The following is a 19,791-nucleotide window of genomic DNA, read 5'->3' as shown; positions in this document are numbered from 1 at the left end:
CAGTACTGAGGGAGTGCTGCACTGTCAGAGGGTCAGTACTGAGGGAGTGCCGTACTGTCAGAGGGTCAGTACTGAGGGAGTGCTGCACTGTCAGAGGGTCAGTACTGAGGGAGTGCCGCACTGTCAGAGGGTCAGTACTGAGGGAGTGCCGCACTGTCAGAGGGTCAGTACTGAGGGAGTGCCGCACTGTCAGAGGGTCAGTACTGAGGGAGTGCTGCACTGTCAGAGGGTCAGTACTGAGGGAGTGCCGCACTGTCAGAGGGTCAGTACTGAGGGAGTGCCGCTCTGTCGTCAGAGGGTCAGTACTGAGGGAGTGCCGCACTGTCAGAGGGTCAGTACTGAGGGAGTGCTGCACTGTCAGAGGGTCAGTACTGAGGGACGGCTGCACTGTCAGAGGGTCAGTACTGAGGGAGTGCCTCACTGTCAGAGGGTCAGTACTGAGGGAGTGCCGCACTGTGGGAGGGTCAGTACTGAGGGAGTGCTGCACTGTCAGAGGGTCAGTACTAAGGGAGTGCCGCACTGTCAGAGGGTCAGTACTGAGGGAGTGCCGCACTGTCAGAGGGTCAGTACTGAGGGAGTGCCGCACTGTCAGAGGGTCAGTACTGAGGGAGTGCTGCACTGTCAGAGGGTCAGTACTGAGGGAGTGCTGCACTGTCAGCGGGTTAGTACTGAGGGAGTGCCGCACTGTCAGAGGGTCAGTACTGAGGGAGTGCTGCACTGTCAGAGGATCAGTACTGAGGGTGCTGGAGAGTCAGTGTTAAGGGAGCCGCACTGACAGGAGATTGACACTGAGGTAGCTGCACCATCGGGCGTTCTGTACTGAGGTAGCACCGCACTACCGGGGGTTCAGTGTTGAGGGAACCGCACAGGTCTGAGGGAGCGTCGCACTGTCAAGGGTTCAGTGCTGATGGAGCTGCACTGTCGGGCATTCAGTGCTGAGGGAGTGTGATCCATTGATCTGGGACCGACTGAGCTCCGTGGGTGCCCATCATGTTTGTATCTGTATTAAAAGGAGTTCTTTATTGCTGGCAGATGAAACCGAGTGGTGTCTCCAGCGAATGGGAAATCCCCACTGTGGTCTCAACAGTGATGTGGGACTGGGGCTCCGTACGGGTTTGACGCTTGGTGAGTGTTCGAGTGTTAGCCAAGCTTGTCGGTGATATTGTGGTAAAGGAGCGATAATGTAGACCTACCGAAGTCTGCGAGCTTGAGCTCTCCTTTCTCGTTGATGAGCAGGTTCTGAGGTTTTAAATCTCGATGTAACACTTTCCTGTGATGACAATATGCTAGGCCTCGTAACAACTGGAATAGGAAAAGCTGAGACAACACAGACAAGGTGGATAATGTTGGGAGTTCAGCAAACAAACAAACATGTTCATTTCAGGTTTTTGTTTATAATTGTGTGTTCAAGGTGAGGAATATAGATCAGTCCCATCAACCACTCCCAGGACAGGTACAGCACGGGGTTAGATACAGAGGAAAGCTCCCTCTACACTGTCCCTATCAAACACTCCCAGGACAGGTGCAGCATGGGGTTAGATACAGAGTAAAGCTCCCTCTACACTGTCCCCATCAAACACTCCCAGGACAGGTACAGCACGGGGTTAAATACAGAGTAAAGCTCCCTCTACACTGTCCCCATCAAACACTCCCAGGACAGGTACAGCACTGAGTTAGATACAGAGTAAAGCTCCCTCTACGCTGTCCCCATCAAACACTCCCAGGACAGGTACAGCACTGAGTTAGATACAGAGTAAAGCTCCCTCTACACTGTCCCCATCAAACACTCCCAGGACAGGTACAGCACGGGGTTAGATACGGAGTAAAGCTCCGTCTACACTGTCCCCATCAAACACTCCCAGGACAGGTACAGCACTGAGTTAGATACAGAGTAAAGCTCCCTCTACACTGTCCCCATCAAACACTCCCAGGACAGGTACAGCACGGGGTTAGATACAGAGTAAAGCTCCCTCTACACTGTCCCCATCAAACACTCCCAGGACAGGTACAGCATGTGGTTAGATACAGAGTAAAGCTCCCTCTACGCTGTCCCCATCAAACACTCCCAGGACAGGTACAGCATGGGGTGCGCATCCCAGATTTCCGTCCGACACCGAGGCACGATGCTACGAACAGTGCGCCAGCTCCCAGCGCCAACAGCGCTTGCCGCATTGGGCAGAGGAGACACAAACCTGCTCACCTTGACGTTGTGGATGTTGATGATATTCCCGCAATCTTCTAGATACTGTTTCAAATCTTTATCCTGGTGGGGATGGGGACGGGGCGGTTAGGGTGGCGGTAAGGGGTGCGGGGGGAGTAACGGAGAAAGAGAGTGGTTAGTTCAGTTCTGGAATAAATGGAACATCTCTTTCAGCATTGACTCTACTGGACTGCAAGCTCTTGACCGATAAAGAACGGCTGATCCCCCCCCACCCCGCGCTCTTCCGCCACTGTGGCCGCCTCTTGCCTCACTTCGCACAGCGATTTCGCCCATTTAAAAAGGGGCCTCATCTGATCGATCCCCTCCCCCCAAGCCCACGGGATTTGTTGTATTCAGATCCCAACCAAAGTCCATTTGCCTGGATCCCAATGAGAGTCTCAAACTTGTTTTGTTTTTCATTTGTAAAACTGTGAGCAAAGGGCACTTCGCCCCAGGAGTGACGACTGTGACCAATATGCATATCAAACATATAATTCAAACACAGAATTAACCACATTGACATCAAAGAATCAGCTTTACAATTAACAGATCAACAGTTCTGAAATAAAAGGAAAAACTTTAACTTACTAGCAGCACCTGTCACTCTATATTCCAACAAAGCAACGCCAAAATCCACTCATATACAAAGTTGACAATCAGGATCGCCGTTCCCTATGCAGACCTTTGGAGAGAGACCCTTTCAGGAACAACCTGAAAATCCTTCTGTCTTAGCAGACTCAAATCCTGTGGCAAAGCTGCTGTTCAATTTAAAATCTACCAGTAGACGGCCAAAACTACGGACAGACCTGGCTCCTCCCATTAATGACATCATCTGTATCCTATTAAGTTGTCCCATAACCTGCTTAGCTGGGACTAAACACAACCCCTTATAAATGATCTACTCTCCAGGGAACCCCCAGCAATCAAAACAATATTTTATTAGCCATCTCCTTGTCAGTAAGTAAATAGTTAACATCAATGATTAACTCACCTTTATGACTTCTTGATCACAGTTTTAGCAGACATTCTGCTGTATTTATTTTAATCCAAGGTTTTATATAAACATTATTACAGCAAATATAAAATGAACAATTTCCTCCATTCATCACAGATGCAGCAGGTCAAGTGGATGAGAAAAATTCTGGGAGGTGGGGGGGGAGGAGAGATTCCTTCCCCCTCTTGTGGCAGAGGGAATCATAGAATTTACAGTGTAGAAGGAGACCATTCGGCCCATCGAGTCTGCACCAACCTTGGAAAGACATAAGCCCATGCCTCCACCCGTACCTCCCTGCAACCCAGAAACCCGGCCCAATCTTTTTTGGACACTAAGGGGCAATTTAGCACGGCCAATCCACCTAACCTGCACATCTTTGGACTGTGGGAGGAAACCGGAGCACCTGGAGGAAACCCACGCAGACCCGGGGAGAACATACAGACTCCACACAGACAGTGACCCAAGCCGGGAATAGAACCAGGGACCCCGATGCTGTGAAGCCACAGTGCTAACCACTGTGCTACCGTGCATTTAACGGGGGGCAGGGTATTGCGAAGCAGGCCAGGGTTAGAACAAGGCAACTTGGAAAAGGCAATTCCCGATGGTTGGGCTGTCGCTGAAACAGACGGATGGATTACGGGTTCCCCGGATTTGATCCTGACTCACCGACCACCGCGAGGCTCGACTCACCAGATACTCGAAGACCAGCGTGAGGGATTTCTCTGTGTGAATGATGTCGTGGAGTGTCACAATGTTGGCGTGCTTCAGGTCTTTCAACAGGGAAACTGGGTGAAGAGAAGAGAGGTGCGACGGTTAGAAGGAACCACTCCAATGTGGAAGGAACAAGAGGAGGAGCTGCGGGCCGACAGTGGATCAGACAGAGACTCAAAAGGCTCAATTAACGTTTCAGTTACTGTTCCCGGGGAAAATGGTACTCGCCACCAAAGTGTTAGCCAACTCCGTCAGAGCCGGGAGAGGGAAGGAGAATTTGTACACCTTTAGCATCCGCCAATTCAGTTTGCCAATTCTCCACTTCTAGTTTATCGATGGTGACGAGCAAGGTCAGAAGGCGAACAATGAAACAGTTAAATTATACAGACAAATCAAATATAGCAGGATCATTTCGAGTTGGTGGGGGATCTGGGAGGGAAACCGCAGATACCAGGAGAGTGATGTCTGCCCTCTGAGTACGCGGGATCCACACAGTCTCGCATGAACGGCCGCTGCAGAACCATCCTGTCAATAACGGCAAGAGCTGGGGGAATCACCCCGTCGTCAATGACACACTCGTTGGGGGAATCCACTGGTCAATAACGACACACTCGCTGGGGGAATCCCCTGTCAATAATGACACTCGCTGGGGGAATCCCCTGTCAATAATGACTCACTCGCTGGGGGAATCACCCCGCCAATAATCACACACTCGCTTGGGGAATCCCTGTCAATAATCATACACCGGCTGGGGGACTCAACCCCCCACCCCGGTCAATCACGACATACTCACCGTGGGCATCACCTGATCCCCCATCAATCACAAAACACTCGCTGGGACAATCACCCTGTTTATAATGACACACTCGCTGGGGGAATTCCCAAATCAATAATGACACAGTCGCTGGGGGAATTCCCCCGTCAATAACGACACACTCGGTGTGGGAATCCCCCGTCAATAACGTCACACTCGATGTGGGAATTACCCCGTCAATAACGTCACAGTCGCTGGGGGAATTTCCCTCTCAATAACGACACACTCGGTGTGGGAATCACCCGGTCAATAACGTCACACTCGCTTGGGGACTTCCCCCGTCAATAATGACACAGTTGCTGGGGGATTTCCCCCGTCAATAACGTCACACTTGCTGAAGGAATTCCCATCAATAACGACACATTCGATGGGAGATTCACCCCCTCAATAATGCAACTCTCGATGGGGGAATTCCTGTCAATAATGAAACATTCGTTCGTTAGGGACCTCCGTCAATAATGACACAGTCGCTTGGGGATCTTCCCTGTCAATAACGACACAGTTGCTGGGGGATTTCCCCCGTCAATAATGACACACTCAGTGTGGGAATCCCCCGTCAATAACGTCACACTTACTGGAGGAATTCCCGTCAAGAACGACACATTCGTTCGTTAGGGACCTCCGTCAATAATGACACTTTCGCTGGGGGAATCACACCGTCAATAATGTCACACTCGCTGGAGAAATTCCGGTCAATAACGAGTCACTCGCTAGGGGAATGCCCCTGTCAATAACAGCACACTCGCTGGGGGAATGCCCTGTCAATAATGGCACACTGGCTGGGGAGAATCCCCTGTCAATAATGACACATTTGCTCAGGGAATCCCCTGTCAATAATGACACACCCGCTGGGGGAGTCCCCTGTCAATAATGACACACTGGCTGGGGGAATCCCCAGTCAATAATGACACGCTGGCTGTAGGAATCCCCTGTCAATAATGACACACTCGCTGGGGGAAACCCCTGTCAATAATGACACACTGGCTGGGGGAATCCCCAGTCAATAATGACACGCTGGCTGTGGGAATCCCCTGTCAATAATGAAACACTCGCTGGGGGAAACCCCTGTCAATAATGGCACACTGGCTGGGGTAATCCCCTGTCAATAATGATATACTTGGGGAATCGCTTCACTAATGACACTGGTTGGGGTATCCCCTGTCAATAATGACACACTCACTGGGGGAGTCAATAACTAGACACTCGTTGGGGGAATCACCGTCAATAACGATATACTCGCTTGGGGAATCACCCCGTCAATAACTAGACACTAGTTGGGGGAATCACCATCAATAACGATACACTTGCTCGCGGAATCATCTCGTCAATAACGTCACAGTCGCTGGGGGAATTTCCCTCTCAATAACAACACACTCGGTGTGGGAATCATCCGGTCAATAACGTCACACGCACTTGGGGAATTCCCCCGTCAATAATGACACAGTCGCTTGGGGAACTCCCCTGTCAATAATGACACAGTTGCTGGGGGAAACCCCTGTCAATAATGGCACACTGGCTGGGGGAATCCCCTGTCAATAATGATACACGTGGGGAATCCCGTCAATAATGACACAGTTGCTGGGGGATTTCCCCCGTCAATAATGACACACAATGTGGGAATCCCCCGTCAATAACGTCACACTTGCTGGAGGAATTCCCGTCAATAACGAGACATTCGATGGGGGAATCACCCCCTCAATAACGCAACGCTCGATGGGGAAATTCCCATCAATAATGAAACATTCGTTCATTAGGGATCTCCGTCAATAATGACACTTTCGCTGGGGGAATCACCCCGTCAATAATGTCACACTCGATGGAGGAATTCCGGTCAATAACGAGGCACTCGCTAGGGGAATGCCCCTGTCAATAACGGCACACAAGCTGGGGGAATCCCCTGTCAATAATGGCACACTGGCTGGGCGCAAATCCCCTGTCAATAATGATACACTGGCTGGGACAATCCCCTGTCAATAATGACACACTGGCTGGGGCAATCCCCTGTCAATAATGACACACTCGCTGGGGGAGTCCCCTGTCAATAATAACACACTGGCTGGGGGAATCCCCTGTCAATAACGATACACTGGCTGGGGGAATCCCCTGTCAATAATAACACACTGGCTGGGGTATCCCCTGTCAATAATGGCACACTCGCTGGGGGAGTCCCCTGTCAATAATAACACACTGGCTTGGGGAATCCCCTGTCAATAATGACACACTGGCTGTGGGAATCCTCTGTCAATAATGACACACTCGCTGGGGGAATCCCCTGTCAATAATGGCACACTGGCTGAGGGAATCTCCTGTCAATAATGATACACTGGCTGGGGGAATCCCCTGTCAATAATGATACACTTTCTGGGGCAATCCCCTGTCAATAATGACACACTGGCTCAGGGAATTCCCTGTCAACAATGACACACTGGCTGGGGTATCCCCTGTCAATAATGACACACTCGTTGGGGGAGTCCCCTGTCAATAATGACATACTGGCTGGGGGAATCCCCCGTCAATAATGACACCCTGGCTGGGGGAATCCCCTGGCAATAATGTCACACTCGCTAGGGGTATCCCCTGTCAATAATGACACACTGGCTGGGGGAATCCCCTGTCAATAATGACACACTGGATGGGGGAATCCCCTGTCAATAATGTCACACTGGTTGGGGGAATCCCCTGTCAATAATGATACACTGGCTGGGGGAATCACCCCATCAATAACAACACACTCGCTGGAGGAATTCCTCCGTCAATAATGACAATCTCGCTGAGGAAACCCCCTATCAGTACCGACACATTCGCTGGGAGAATCTCCATGTCAATAACGATACACTCGCTGGAAGAATTACCCCGTTAGCAACGATTCACCAGCAGGGGGAGTCCCCCGTCAATAACGACACATTCCCTGGGTGAATTCCTCATCAATAGGTCACATTCACTGGCTGGTCACCCCGTCAATAACTAGACACTCGTTGGGGGAATCACCGTCAATAACGATACACTCGCTCGGGGAATCACCTCGTCAACAACGAGACACTCGTTGGGGGAACCACCATCAATAACGACACACTCGCTCGGGGAATAGAACATAGAACAGTACAGCACAGAACAGGCCCTTCGGCCCTCGATGTTGTGCCGAGCAATGATCACCCTACTCAAACCCACGTATTCACCCTGTACCCGTAACGCAACAACCCCCCCCCCCCCCCCCAACCTTACTTTTTAGGACACTAAGGGCAATTTAGCCTGGCCAATCCACCTAACCCGCACATCTTTGGACTGTGGGAGGAAACCGGAGCACCCGGAGGAAACCCACGCAGACACGGGGAGGACGTGCAGACTCCGCACAGACAGTGACCCAGCCGGGAATCGAACCTGGGACCCTGGAGCTGTGAAGCATTTATGCTAACCACCATGCTACCGTGCTGCCCTGTCTATAACGAGACACTCATTAGAGGAATCACCGCCAATCACAACACACTCATTGGGAGAATCACCTGGTTCCCCCATCAATAACACACCTGCTGGGGGAATCCCCCCGCTGAAATCACACACTCACTGGGGGAATCCCCCCGCTGAAATCACACACACTCACTGGGGGAATCCCCCATCAATAACACACCTGCTAGGGGAATCCCCCCCCCATCAATATTGACACATTCGCTGGGGGGAATGCCCCTGTTAAAATCACACACTCGCTGGGGAATCCCCTAATCCCTACACAATAATGACACACATGCTGAGGAAACCCCCGGTCAGTAACAACACACTTTATGGGGAAATCACCCCATCAATCACGACACTCTCGATGGTCCTGAATTCTCCCTCTGTGTACCCGAACACTCTGGAGGAATCCCCCGTTAATAATAACACACGACACACTCGCTGGAGGAATTCCCGTCAATAACAGGACACTCGCTGGGGGAATGCCCCCATCAATAATGGCACACTGGCTGGAGGAATCCCCTCGTCAATAATGACACACTGGCTGGAGGAATCCCCTCGTCAATAATGACACACTGGCTGGGGGAATCCCCTGTCAATAATGACACACTGGCTGGGGGTATCCCCTGTCAATAATCATACACTGGCTGTGGGAATCACCTGTCAATAATGACACACTGGCTGTGGGAATCCCCTGTCAATAATGACACACTGGCTGTGGGAATCCCCTGTCAATAATGACACACTGGCTGGGGGAATCCCCAGTCAATAATGACACACTGGCTGGAGGAATCCCCTTGTCAATAATGACACACTGGCTGTGGGAATCCCCTGTCAATAATGACACACTGGCTGGGGGAATACCCAGTCAATAATGACACACTGGCTGAGGGAATCCCCTGTCAATAATGACACACTGGCTGTGGGAATCCCCTGTCAATAATGACACACTGGCTGGGGTACCCCCTGTCAATAATGACACACTGGCTGGGGGAATTCCCTGTCAATAATGACACACTGGCTGGGGTATCCCCTGTCAATAATGTCACACTCGCTAGGGGAATCCCCTGTCAATAATGGCACACTGGCTGAGGGAATCCCCTGTCAATAATGACACACTGGCTGGGGGAATCCCCAGTCAATAATGACACACTGGCTGGGGTATCCCCTGTCAATAATGTCACACTCGCTGGGGGAATCCCCTGTCAATAATGGCACACTGGCTGAGGGAATCCCCTGTCAATAATGATACACTGGCTGGGGGAGTCCCCTGTCAATAATGAAACACTTTCTGGGGCAATCCCCTGTCAATAATGACACACTGGCTCAGGGAATACCCTGTCAATAATGACACACTAGCTGGGGTATCCCCTGTCAATAATGACACACTCGTTGGGGGAGTCCCCTGTCAATAATGACATACTGGCTGGAGGAATCCCCTCGTCAATAATGACACATTGGCTGGGGGAATCCCCTGTCAATAATGTCACACTCGCTGGGGGAATCCCCTGTCAATAATGACACGCTGGCTGGGGGAATCCCCTGTCAATAATGACACTGGCTGGGGGAATCCCCCGTCAAAAATAACACGCTGGCTGGGGGAATCCCCGTCAATAATGTCACACTGGCTGGGGGAATCCCCTGTCAATAATGATACACTGGCTGGGGGAATCCCCTGTCAATAATGACACACTCGCTGGGGGAATCCCCGTCAATAATGTCACACTCGCTGGGGGAATCCCCTGTCAATAATGACACACTGGCTGGGGGAATCCCCTGTCAATAATGACACACTGGCTGGGGGAATCCCCTGTCAATAATGTCACACTGGCTGGGGGAATCCCCTGTCAATAATGACACACTGGCTGGGGGAATCCCCAGTCAATAACGACACACTCGCTGTGGGAATCCCCTGTAAATAGTGACGCACCTGCTGGGGGAATCCCCCCGCTAAAATCACACACACTCACTGTGGGAATCCCCCGTCAATAACCCACCTGCTGGGGGAATCCCCCCCCCCGGTCAATATTGACACACCCGCTGGGGGAATGCCCCCGTTAAAATCACACACTCGCTGGGGAATCCCCTAATCCCTACACAATAATGACACACGTGCTGAGGAAACCCCCGGTCAGTAACAACACACTTTATGGGGAAATCACCCCATCAATCACGACACTCTCGATGGTCCTGAATTCTCCCTCTGTGTACCCGAACACTCTGGAGGAATCCCCCGTTAATAATAACACACGACACACTCGCTGGACGAATTCCCGTCAATAACGGGACACTCGCTGAGGGAATGCCCCCATCAATAATGGCACACTGGCTGGAGGAATCCCCTCGTCAATAATGACACACTGGCTGGAGGATTCCCCTCGTCAATAATGACACACTGGCTGGGGGAATCCCCTGTCAATAATGACACTGGCTGGGGGAATCCCCCGTCAAAAATGTCACACTGGCTGGGGGAATCCCGTCAATAATGATACACTGGCTGGGGGAATCCCCTGTCAATAATGACACACTCGCTGGGGGAATCCCCGTCAATAATGTCACACTCGCTGGGGGAATCCCCTGTCAATAACAACACACGACACACTCGCTGGAGGAATTCCCGTCAATAACGGGACACTCGCTGGGGGAATGCCCCCATCAATAATGGCACACTGGCTGGAGGAATCCCCTGTCAATAATGACACGCTGGCTGGAGGAATCCCTCGTCAATAATGACACACTGGCTGAGGGAATCCCCTGTCAATAATGACACACTGGCTGTGGGAATCCCCTGTCAATAATGTCACACTGGTTGGTGGAATCCCCAGTCACTAATGACACACTGGCTGGGGGAATCCCCAGTCAATAATGTCACACTGGCTGAGGGAATCCCCTGTCAATAATGACACACTGGCTGGAGGAATCCAATCGTCAATAATGACACACTGGCTGGGGGAATCCCCTGTCAATAATGTCACACTGGCTGGGGGAATCCCCTGTCAATAATGACACACTGGCTGGGGGAATCCCCAGTCAATAACGACACACTCGCTGTGGGAATCCCCTGTAAATAATGACACACCTGCTGGGGGAATGCCCCCGCTAAAATCACACCCTCACTGGGGGAATCCCCCGTCAATAACAACACACCTGCTGGGGGAATCCCCCCGCTAAAATCACACACACTCACTGTGGGAATCCCCCGTCAATAACCCACCTGCTGGGGGAATCCCCCCCCCCCGTCAATATTGACACACCCGCTGGGGGAATGCCCCCGTTAAAATCACACACTCGCTGGGGAATCCCCTAATCCCTACACAATAATGACACACGTGCTGAGGAAACCCCCGGTCAGTAACAACACACTTTATGGGGAAATCACCCCATCAATCACGACACTCTCGATGGTCCTGAATTCTCCCTCTGTGTACCCGAATACTCTGGAGGAATCCCCCGTTAATAATAACACACGACACACACGCTGGATGAATTCCCGTCAATAACGGGACACTCGCTGGGGGAATGCCCCCATCAATAATGGCACACTGGCTGGAGGAATCCCCTCGTCAATAATGGCACACTGGCTGGAGGAATCCCCTCGTCAATAATGACACACTGGCTGGAGGAATCCCCTCGTCAATAATGACACACTGGCTGGAGGAATCCCCTCGTCAATAATGACACACTGGCTGGGGGAATCCCCTGTCAATAATGACACACTGGCTGTGGGAATCCCCTGTCAATAATGACACACTGGCTGTGGGAATCCCCTGTCAATAATGACACACTGGCTGGGGGAATCCCCTGTCAATAATGACACACTGGCTGTGGGAATCCCCTGTCAATAATGATACACTGGCTGGGGGAATCCCCTGTCAATAATGACACACTGGCTGTGGGAATCCCCTGTCAATAATGACACACTGGCTGGGGGAATCCCCTGTCAATACTGACACACTGGCTGTGGGAATCCCCTGTCAATAATGACACACTGGCTGGGAGAATCCCCTGTCAATAATGACACACTGACTGGGAGAATCACCCCGTCAATAATGACACACTTGCTTGGGGAATTCCCCCGTCAATAATGACACATTTGATGAGGGAATCACCCCGTCAATAATGCAACGCATGATTGGGGAATTCTCGTCAATAATGAAACATTTGTTCGTTCGGGACCCCCGTCATTAATGACACCTTCACTGGGGGAGATCACCCCGTCAATAACGCCACACTCGCTGGAGGAATTCCAGTCAATAATGGGACACTCGCTGGGGGAATGCCCCCATCAATAATGGCACACTGGCTGGAGGAATCCCCTCGTCAATAATGACACACTGGCTGGGGGAATCCCTTGTCAATAATGACACACTGGCTGGGGGAATCCCTTGTCAATAATGACACACTGGCTGGGGGAATCCCTTGTCAATAATGACACTGGCTGGGGGAATCCCCTGTCAATAATGACACACTGGCTGGGGGAACTTCTGTCAATAATGACAGTCGCTGGGGGAATCCCCTGTCAATAATGACAAACTCGTTGGGGGAATCACTCCATCAATAACGACACACTCGCTGGAGGAATTCCCTCGTCAATAATGACAATCTCGCTGGGGAAATTCCCCTATCAGTACCGACACATTCGCTGGGAGAATCGCCATGTTAATAACGATACACTCGCTGAAGAATTACCCCGTCAGTAATGACACACCCGCGGGGGAATCCCCCGTCAATAACGACACATTCCCTGGGTGAATTCCTCATCAATAAGTCACATTCAATGGCGGGTCACCCCATCAATAACTAGACACTCGGGGCAATCACCGTCAATAGCGACACACTCGCTCGGAGAATCACCCCATCAACAACGACACATCCGCTGGGGGAATCACCCCGTCAATAACGAGACACTCGATGGGTGAAGCACCCCAACGATAAACAACTCACTCGCTTGGAAAATGCCTCCTTCAATAACGACACACTCGCTGGGGGAAACTCCCCGTCAATAAGGAGACACTCGCTTGGGGAATTCCCCCGTCAATAATGACACACTTGCTCGGGAATCCCCTCGTCAATAACACACTCGCTGTGGGAAACACTCCAAATAAGATTAGCAACTCATTCTATCAGAACATTCCATCAGAGCATGTGACAGCACAGAGTCCAGTAATTATTGAAAAACACGCAAGCTAACAGCAGAGGAAGAGCTGGAGCTGGTGTCAAAGAATCGCACCGTGAAGGCGGAATGAAGTCGAAGGCAGGGTTGCACACAGAAAGATGCAGGGAGGGATGGGGACACGAGCCAGTCCTTACCTTCCCTAATGGCTGTACATGGTGCTCCTTCCTCGTGCTCCAATCGGATTTCCTTCAGTGCCACTAGATTGTCCGTTAGCTTACTCCTCCCTCTGTATACGGTTGCATAGGTGCCCTGTAGAGGGGGGAAGAGAGAGAGAGACGGCAATCAAACTGAGAGCTGCGTGGGAGGGGAGGGGAGGGGAGAGAATCCCTCTTTGTTCGGTATGCGATGAGAACCGAGCCGTTAGATCCCCCATGATGCAGGCCAGAGAGAGAGCACCGAGCCCACGCAGTTGCAGGCACCATCCCTGCTCTATGCAGAGCCAGCTGTGTAGGTCTGGGGGCCAGACCCTGCAGTTAGGCTTGTCTCTGGGTGGGAAATGTGCAGAGAAATCAAGCAGAGCTCCTGATCATTGAGTTCTGCGGATGTTGTGGGCCAGGAGGACTTGGCCCATACCTGGCCCACCTCTTGGCTGCTCTCTCCCGGCAATTCTTTCCCTTCCCGTCAGGAGGGGTCAGAATTCGGGTCTTGTCGCCCTCCCCCGATAATGTTTGAAACGCAGGTCGCTTTAAGGATAAAACAGAACTTGCTTCAGAGTGAGTTGAGAGCAGGCGACGCTCAGTGAAGCTTGTACTTAAGAACTGAGGTATTTCTACCCCCAGTATGGCAGGGTGAGAGTCCAGAAGGATAGAGTGGACATCGACAAATAACCTGCGCCCCCTCCTGCCCAAGCCCACCACCACTCCATGTCTGCATGTGTGCAAACACACACGTGCACACACACTCGCATACACACACACATGTGCACGCACACTCACACACACAAACGTACACACACACATGCAGGCACGCACTCACTCACACACATGTACACACACTCACATGCACGTATGCACACGCACATACACACATGCATGCACACACACACACGCGTGTGCACACACACATCAAGCACAGACATACACACACACTATTAAAATCCTGGACCAGATCCCGAGAGTGGCCGGGATACGGGACAGAAACCCCAATATTTTATTTTATTTGTGTCAGACTGTGAGGAAAGGATTCCTCGCTCCAGCAGTGATTTCACGATGAAATCGTTTATTCAAACAAACTTTATTAACAGAGGATTAAAACATCTTTAACATCACACCAGAAAATAAATTACCCCTGAAACAATGCTAATCAATACAGTGACACAATAACCCTGAACTGCTATCTTTACTCCCACTCAAACCACACGAAAATAAACCTCAGCTCTCAATCCATCTTAAATTCCAATGACACAGAGGATTACCCACGTTACAGAGATATTCTTTGAGAAAGAGATCTTTTGATGCTGCTTTACAGAAAAGATCTGACTCCTGACAGAAACTCTGGCTGAATGTTTTCAAAATCTGCTTTCAGCTGGCTTTTTTCAGTTCCTCCTTCTCCTCAGACCAGTCTGCGCCGCTTTAAATACCGTTAATCTCTTTTCACCTACAGGGAGGACAAACTGCCTCACTTGGTCTCAGCTTCAGCCACGGAAACATTTCCAAGTGTCATTTCGGGAGCGATTGGCGGGGTATTTCCCGAAGGCCGCATTGGCGAGATAACGGTCGTATTTAACAGCACTCAGTGCCGGACGTGAGCCCTCACGAGCGTCTCGCCATCACTGGCTGTCTCACTATGGATTTGCCAGATTCACGCCCCAGTGTTTCATCGCGAAGAGGGAGCTGCTTTTAAACGTTTCCTCACTACTGACTCCCAGTCAACACACAAGCACGGCAGCGCGCAAAGCTCCTCGCTTTGATGCCGACCCGGTCAGGCTTCTCAATGCCGTCGGTACGAGACGGGACATCCTGGTCCCCCGAGGGGGTCGGAGGGACATGACTCCTCACCCCCTCTGCGAAACGGGTCCCGAAAATCACGGGGTTGGCCGAGGAGAGAGAAGTCACCAACAGCAAGGCTGCGGATCCACTGCCCCTTCACCCAAATGTCACTTCTGTCGCAAGTGAGTTGTTCTTCTCCTCCAGTATGTCGCCCTACTGTTGTGCCAGGGTGTTGAGGGAACAGCAGACCACCAGAAAGCGGGCGACCCTTTGGAGGAAACATGCAGGGCTTCTCCAATGCGGTCCAGGCCTCGGAGCTGCATTAAGAGCAGTTCGATGCACCGCTCAATGTCAGTACAGGTTGCAATATGGGCCTCATCGTATCGGTTCTCTGCCTCGGTCTCCAGCCTCCACACTGGCGTCATCAGCCAGGCCCTCAGCAAGTACCCCTTATCCCCCACGAGCCACCCGTCATCCTGGGGTGGTCCCCGATGATGCCGGGGATCTCTGAGTGTCCTAGGATATATCTGTCAAGCACACTCCCTGGGAAACATGCACACACGTGTGTGATCCGGAGGTGGTGATCGCACACGGGTTGAACATTCAGGGAGTGGAACCCCCTTCTGTTAATGAAGGGCAGTCCCTGGCATCAATTACCCCCTGAACCTGGGGCACCCAGCAATGGCAGAGAATGCTGCAACCGGGCATCTTGGTGGGCACGGTCCAGCTCAAAAGTTGATAAAAGCCTAATGCCCGGGCATACAGGGCATCCGTGATCTCACGGATACACTTGTGGGCTGTAGCTTGTGAAATGCTGGACAGATGCCCTGGAATGAGCCGATGGCAGAGAGATTCAGCGCTGCGGTGATCTTCACGGCCATGAGGAACATGTGTCCTCCTGCTCCATGGGCTGCCAAGTCCAGGTGGGCGTGGCACAGGCCCACAGCTCCGCACTGTTTCCTTGTTGGGATGGAGTCTCCTGCGGCCCATGCTGTCCGTCACCTCCTGGAAAGATGCCTGCGCACCATGAGCCGTCGCTTGCATCCCCCTCTGGGTTCCTCCTCAGCCTGATGGGCGGCCGGGTCCTTCTGGGTGTGCGGCAGCCCCCCTGCATCTGGGGTGCTCCCTCCGGCCTGGGTCGATGCTGCTGCCTTCTCCAGCACCGCAGAGGCCGCCTCAACATAATGAGCCGAATCATTATATCTGTAAGGAATTGGAAAAGGAGGGAGACCTTCACCCTGGGACCCTCAAATCCCCCAAGCCTCCCCCACGCCTACGTATCCCGCCTTCTCTCAGAGTGCCATCGAACGAGCCAACTGTGCTGGAGAACCTCACTCCGCACCCCCGGCTACATCAGGAACCCCTCGACCTCAGGCTCCTGTTGGGAACATTATGGAGACCGTGCTCAGGTGCCCTCCCCTGAGCCACACACTACCCTTTGGTCACGGGGATATCCACAGTGCTGAAGCCCAGCTCTGGAGTGTTTGAGCTGCTGCCTCTGTGGTGCTGACGCTTCTGGAGGTCATGCAAATTGTTCAGGCTTCAAGTTTGATTGAAATGCGATGCAATAATCATCGTCTGAGACATGGCCATGTACCCACAAGAAGCCACTTGAGAATATTTTATTGGCAAAAATGGTCAACGTTAACAAGTTAACATATCACACTAACCATTAAACAACAATGAAACGTCACCGTTCCATATTTGTACCAATACGAAGCTATATCAGCTCATTTTCACAAATAAACTAAACACACGGTATCGCCCCTCGCAAGCTCAACAGAAACGGAGGATAAGCCTGAGAATGTGCTATCATGTCCAGAGCTTTGTCGTAGAAATGATCTTCTCATCAATGTGTTTTTTGTTGGTTGTTCCACGTATCAGAGCCATTCTCCAGAGCCAGGTGTAGGCCCCCCGCCCACACGGCCCAATCTCACCAGATCCAAATCCTGACATCCACATATTCCGCTGACGCTCAAGGCGCGGTTGAACATCCTTGACTTCCAGTGTGTTTAACCCGCGGTGATGCGCCAGTTACAGGCAGCACTCACCACACCAGCAGCAAAAAGCATCAGCAATCTGCAAAAGCATTTCTTCAACATCTTCATCAGGGTCAATGTCGCGCACCAGGTCCCGCAGCTTCTTCGTGCTTCAAACGGAATTGCCCTCTGGATTCATACAGCCCCTGAGCCCGGTGTTCCAGGATCCAGGTATCTTAGAAATAATTGTTCTTCTTTCAGGCGACTGAAAAAGGAGGAAACAGCAGCACCAGCAGCCTCCAGGCATCTGCAGCCACCAGCAGCCTCCAGGCATCTGCAGCCACCAGCAGCCTCCAGGCATCTGCAGCCACCAGCAGCCTCCAGGCATCTGCAGCCACCAGCAGCCTCCAGGCATCTGCAGCCACCAGCAGCCTCCAGGCATCTGCAGCCACCAGCAGCCTCCAGGCATCTGCAGCCACCAGCAGCCTCCAGGCATCTGCAGCCACCAGCAGCCTCCAGGCACCTGCAGCCACCAGCAGCCTCCAGGCACCTGCAGCCACCAGCAGCCTCCAGGCACCTGCAGCCACCAGCAGCCTCCAGGCACCTGCAGCCACCAGCAGCCTCCAGGCATCTGCAGCCACCAGCAGCCTCCAGGCACCTGCAGCCACCAGCAGCCTCCAGGCATCTGCAGCCACCAGCAGCCTCCAGGCATCTGCAGCCACCAGCAGCCTCCAGGCATCTGCAGCCACCAGCAGCCTCCAGGCACCTGCAGCCACCAGCAGCCTCCAGGCACCTGCAGCCACCAGCAGCCTCCAGGCATCTGCAGCCACCAGCAGCCTCCAGGCATCTGCAGCCACCAGCAGCCTCCAGGCATCTGCAGCCACCAGCAGCCTCCAGGCATCTGCAGCCACCAGCAGCCTCCAGGCATCTGCAGCCACCAGCAGCCTCCAGGCATCTGCAGCCACCAGCAGCCTCCAGGCATCTGCAGCCACCAGCAGCAGCAGCAGGAAACGCAACCTGCAGCTGTGAAGTCCTCAGACAACTAACAAGGCCAATTTATTATTATGCTGTGAAGCCAGAGGCTGCTCACAGTCAAAGGGAGTTAAAGCGACCGTCAGCACAGAATCAGGAACAGGGCCTGGGAGTTTTGGGGAGGACAGACAGGCTCCAGTTATGGGTATCCACAATATTTAAAGATGCTTGAAGGCCTCACAGATGAAACACCCACCCCCATTGCGCTGGGGCAGCAGCTCCAGTTCCCTTGAGCTACATGCCCGAAAATGGAAATGGCCGATCCCCTCCTCAGGTCCCCTCGGCAACCACGGCGGCAACTTCACGCTTTTAAAGAGGAATACTAAACGACGCCCGTGTGATTACTCACTGGGGAGACGATTAATTCCCTGGAGGCCGTTACATTTGACTTCAATCTCACTAATGAGATGCAGATTAGTGCAAGTTGGGGGTCAATGATCTGCTCGCCATGTTTGGGTGAGATCCGGAACTCGACATCGGGAACGGGCAGATTAGATGGAAAACTGACACCTGGTGCGAATCTTCACCTTTGGCCTTTCCCGCTATTTAACCGGCGCGGCGCAGTGGTTAAACCATGCCCGATTTCTCAAAAAGCCTGATGCCTCAGCTCCACCCAGCAATTCTCTGGTCGTCGGTATTCACTTTTCCCGCCGGGAGCGTACCGGGAAATCCCATTGACAAGCGGGGGGGGGGGGAGGGAAGAGACAGAAACCAGCCACCAGCGAACGGCACCCCGACGAGAAACAGGTGGCTGGGGGAGCAGACAATCCAACCCATCATCTCACCAAGCTGAAATCTAATGAATTCCCCGGGGAATCCTCTTAATCAAAACAAAATTGCATTCGCCCTAGCTCTTTACAGCGGTTAATCACATCTCTGGCTCCCAAAAGCTTTGTTGCCTTTCAACCTAAGAATCTTTTAAAAACAAGACCGCAGCAGTCAAACGCACTCTCACCCTTATTCACCAAATATGTGTAATATAATATATCTAAAATTCTGACATCTGTCACACACACATACACACACAGAGGTCACAGGCACCCGTGGGATCTGGAAGAGCGGAGGACAAATGGGGGCCGAGGTAGGCAGCCGAGCAGGAATCACAGGGGGCGCAACCCTGCTCTCTGAGGCTGTCAAAACAAAACCCCGGTCATTTCTCCTCCCGCTAACAACCACAATGGAAGGAAAGATTTTGTAGCCGGGAGTGTTAGCGTCAGGGCTTTTTCAACTTCTGAAAGATTCGGTGCCGAGCTCCTACCTCCCCAAGCTTGTCCAGCTTAACGTAGGTCTCCAGTTTCCCGAACCCAATCTCCGACTGCAAGGTGAGAAAAGAGAGTTAGAAGGCACACAAAAGGCAGGCACCGCTGTTCACAGTTACTGCATTGTTAAACCGATCGTTACTGCTATCTTCCTCCTTATTTTCAATACCTGTCTCTCTCTCGCCCTATCTTCTTGAAAATTCCTGACCCCATTGTAAAAGATTTAATAGCTGAGCACTTGGAAAACAGTG

General features: G+C 52.1%; 1 protein-coding gene across 1 annotated transcript in view; it reads right to left on the bottom strand.

Annotated features, from left to right (window-relative positions):
- Positions 1 to 19,791, bottom strand: part of LOC119955880 (cyclin-dependent kinase 17-like) — a 155,981-nt gene that overhangs the window by 24,381 nt on the left and 111,809 nt on the right. The window contains exons 7-11 of the mRNA XM_038782532.1: positions 19,540 to 19,596; positions 13,477 to 13,591; positions 3,885 to 3,979; positions 2,201 to 2,263; positions 1,194 to 1,317 (exon numbers count right to left, since the gene is read on the bottom strand). Of these exons, the coding sequence (XP_038638460.1) occupies positions 1,194 to 1,317; positions 2,201 to 2,263; positions 3,885 to 3,979; positions 13,477 to 13,591; positions 19,540 to 19,596 (454 nt within the window). The remainder of the gene's footprint in view (positions 1 to 1,193; positions 1,318 to 2,200; positions 2,264 to 3,884; positions 3,980 to 13,476; positions 13,592 to 19,539; positions 19,597 to 19,791) is intronic.

This window comes from Scyliorhinus canicula, chromosome 21, assembly GCF_902713615.1.
Source record: "Scyliorhinus canicula chromosome 21, sScyCan1.1, whole genome shotgun sequence".
NCBI classification, from domain to species: Eukaryota; Metazoa; Chordata; class Chondrichthyes; order Carcharhiniformes; family Scyliorhinidae; genus Scyliorhinus; species Scyliorhinus canicula.
The sequence above is the reverse complement of the archived record's forward strand: the minus strand, read 5'-3'. Positions and strand labels throughout refer to the sequence as shown.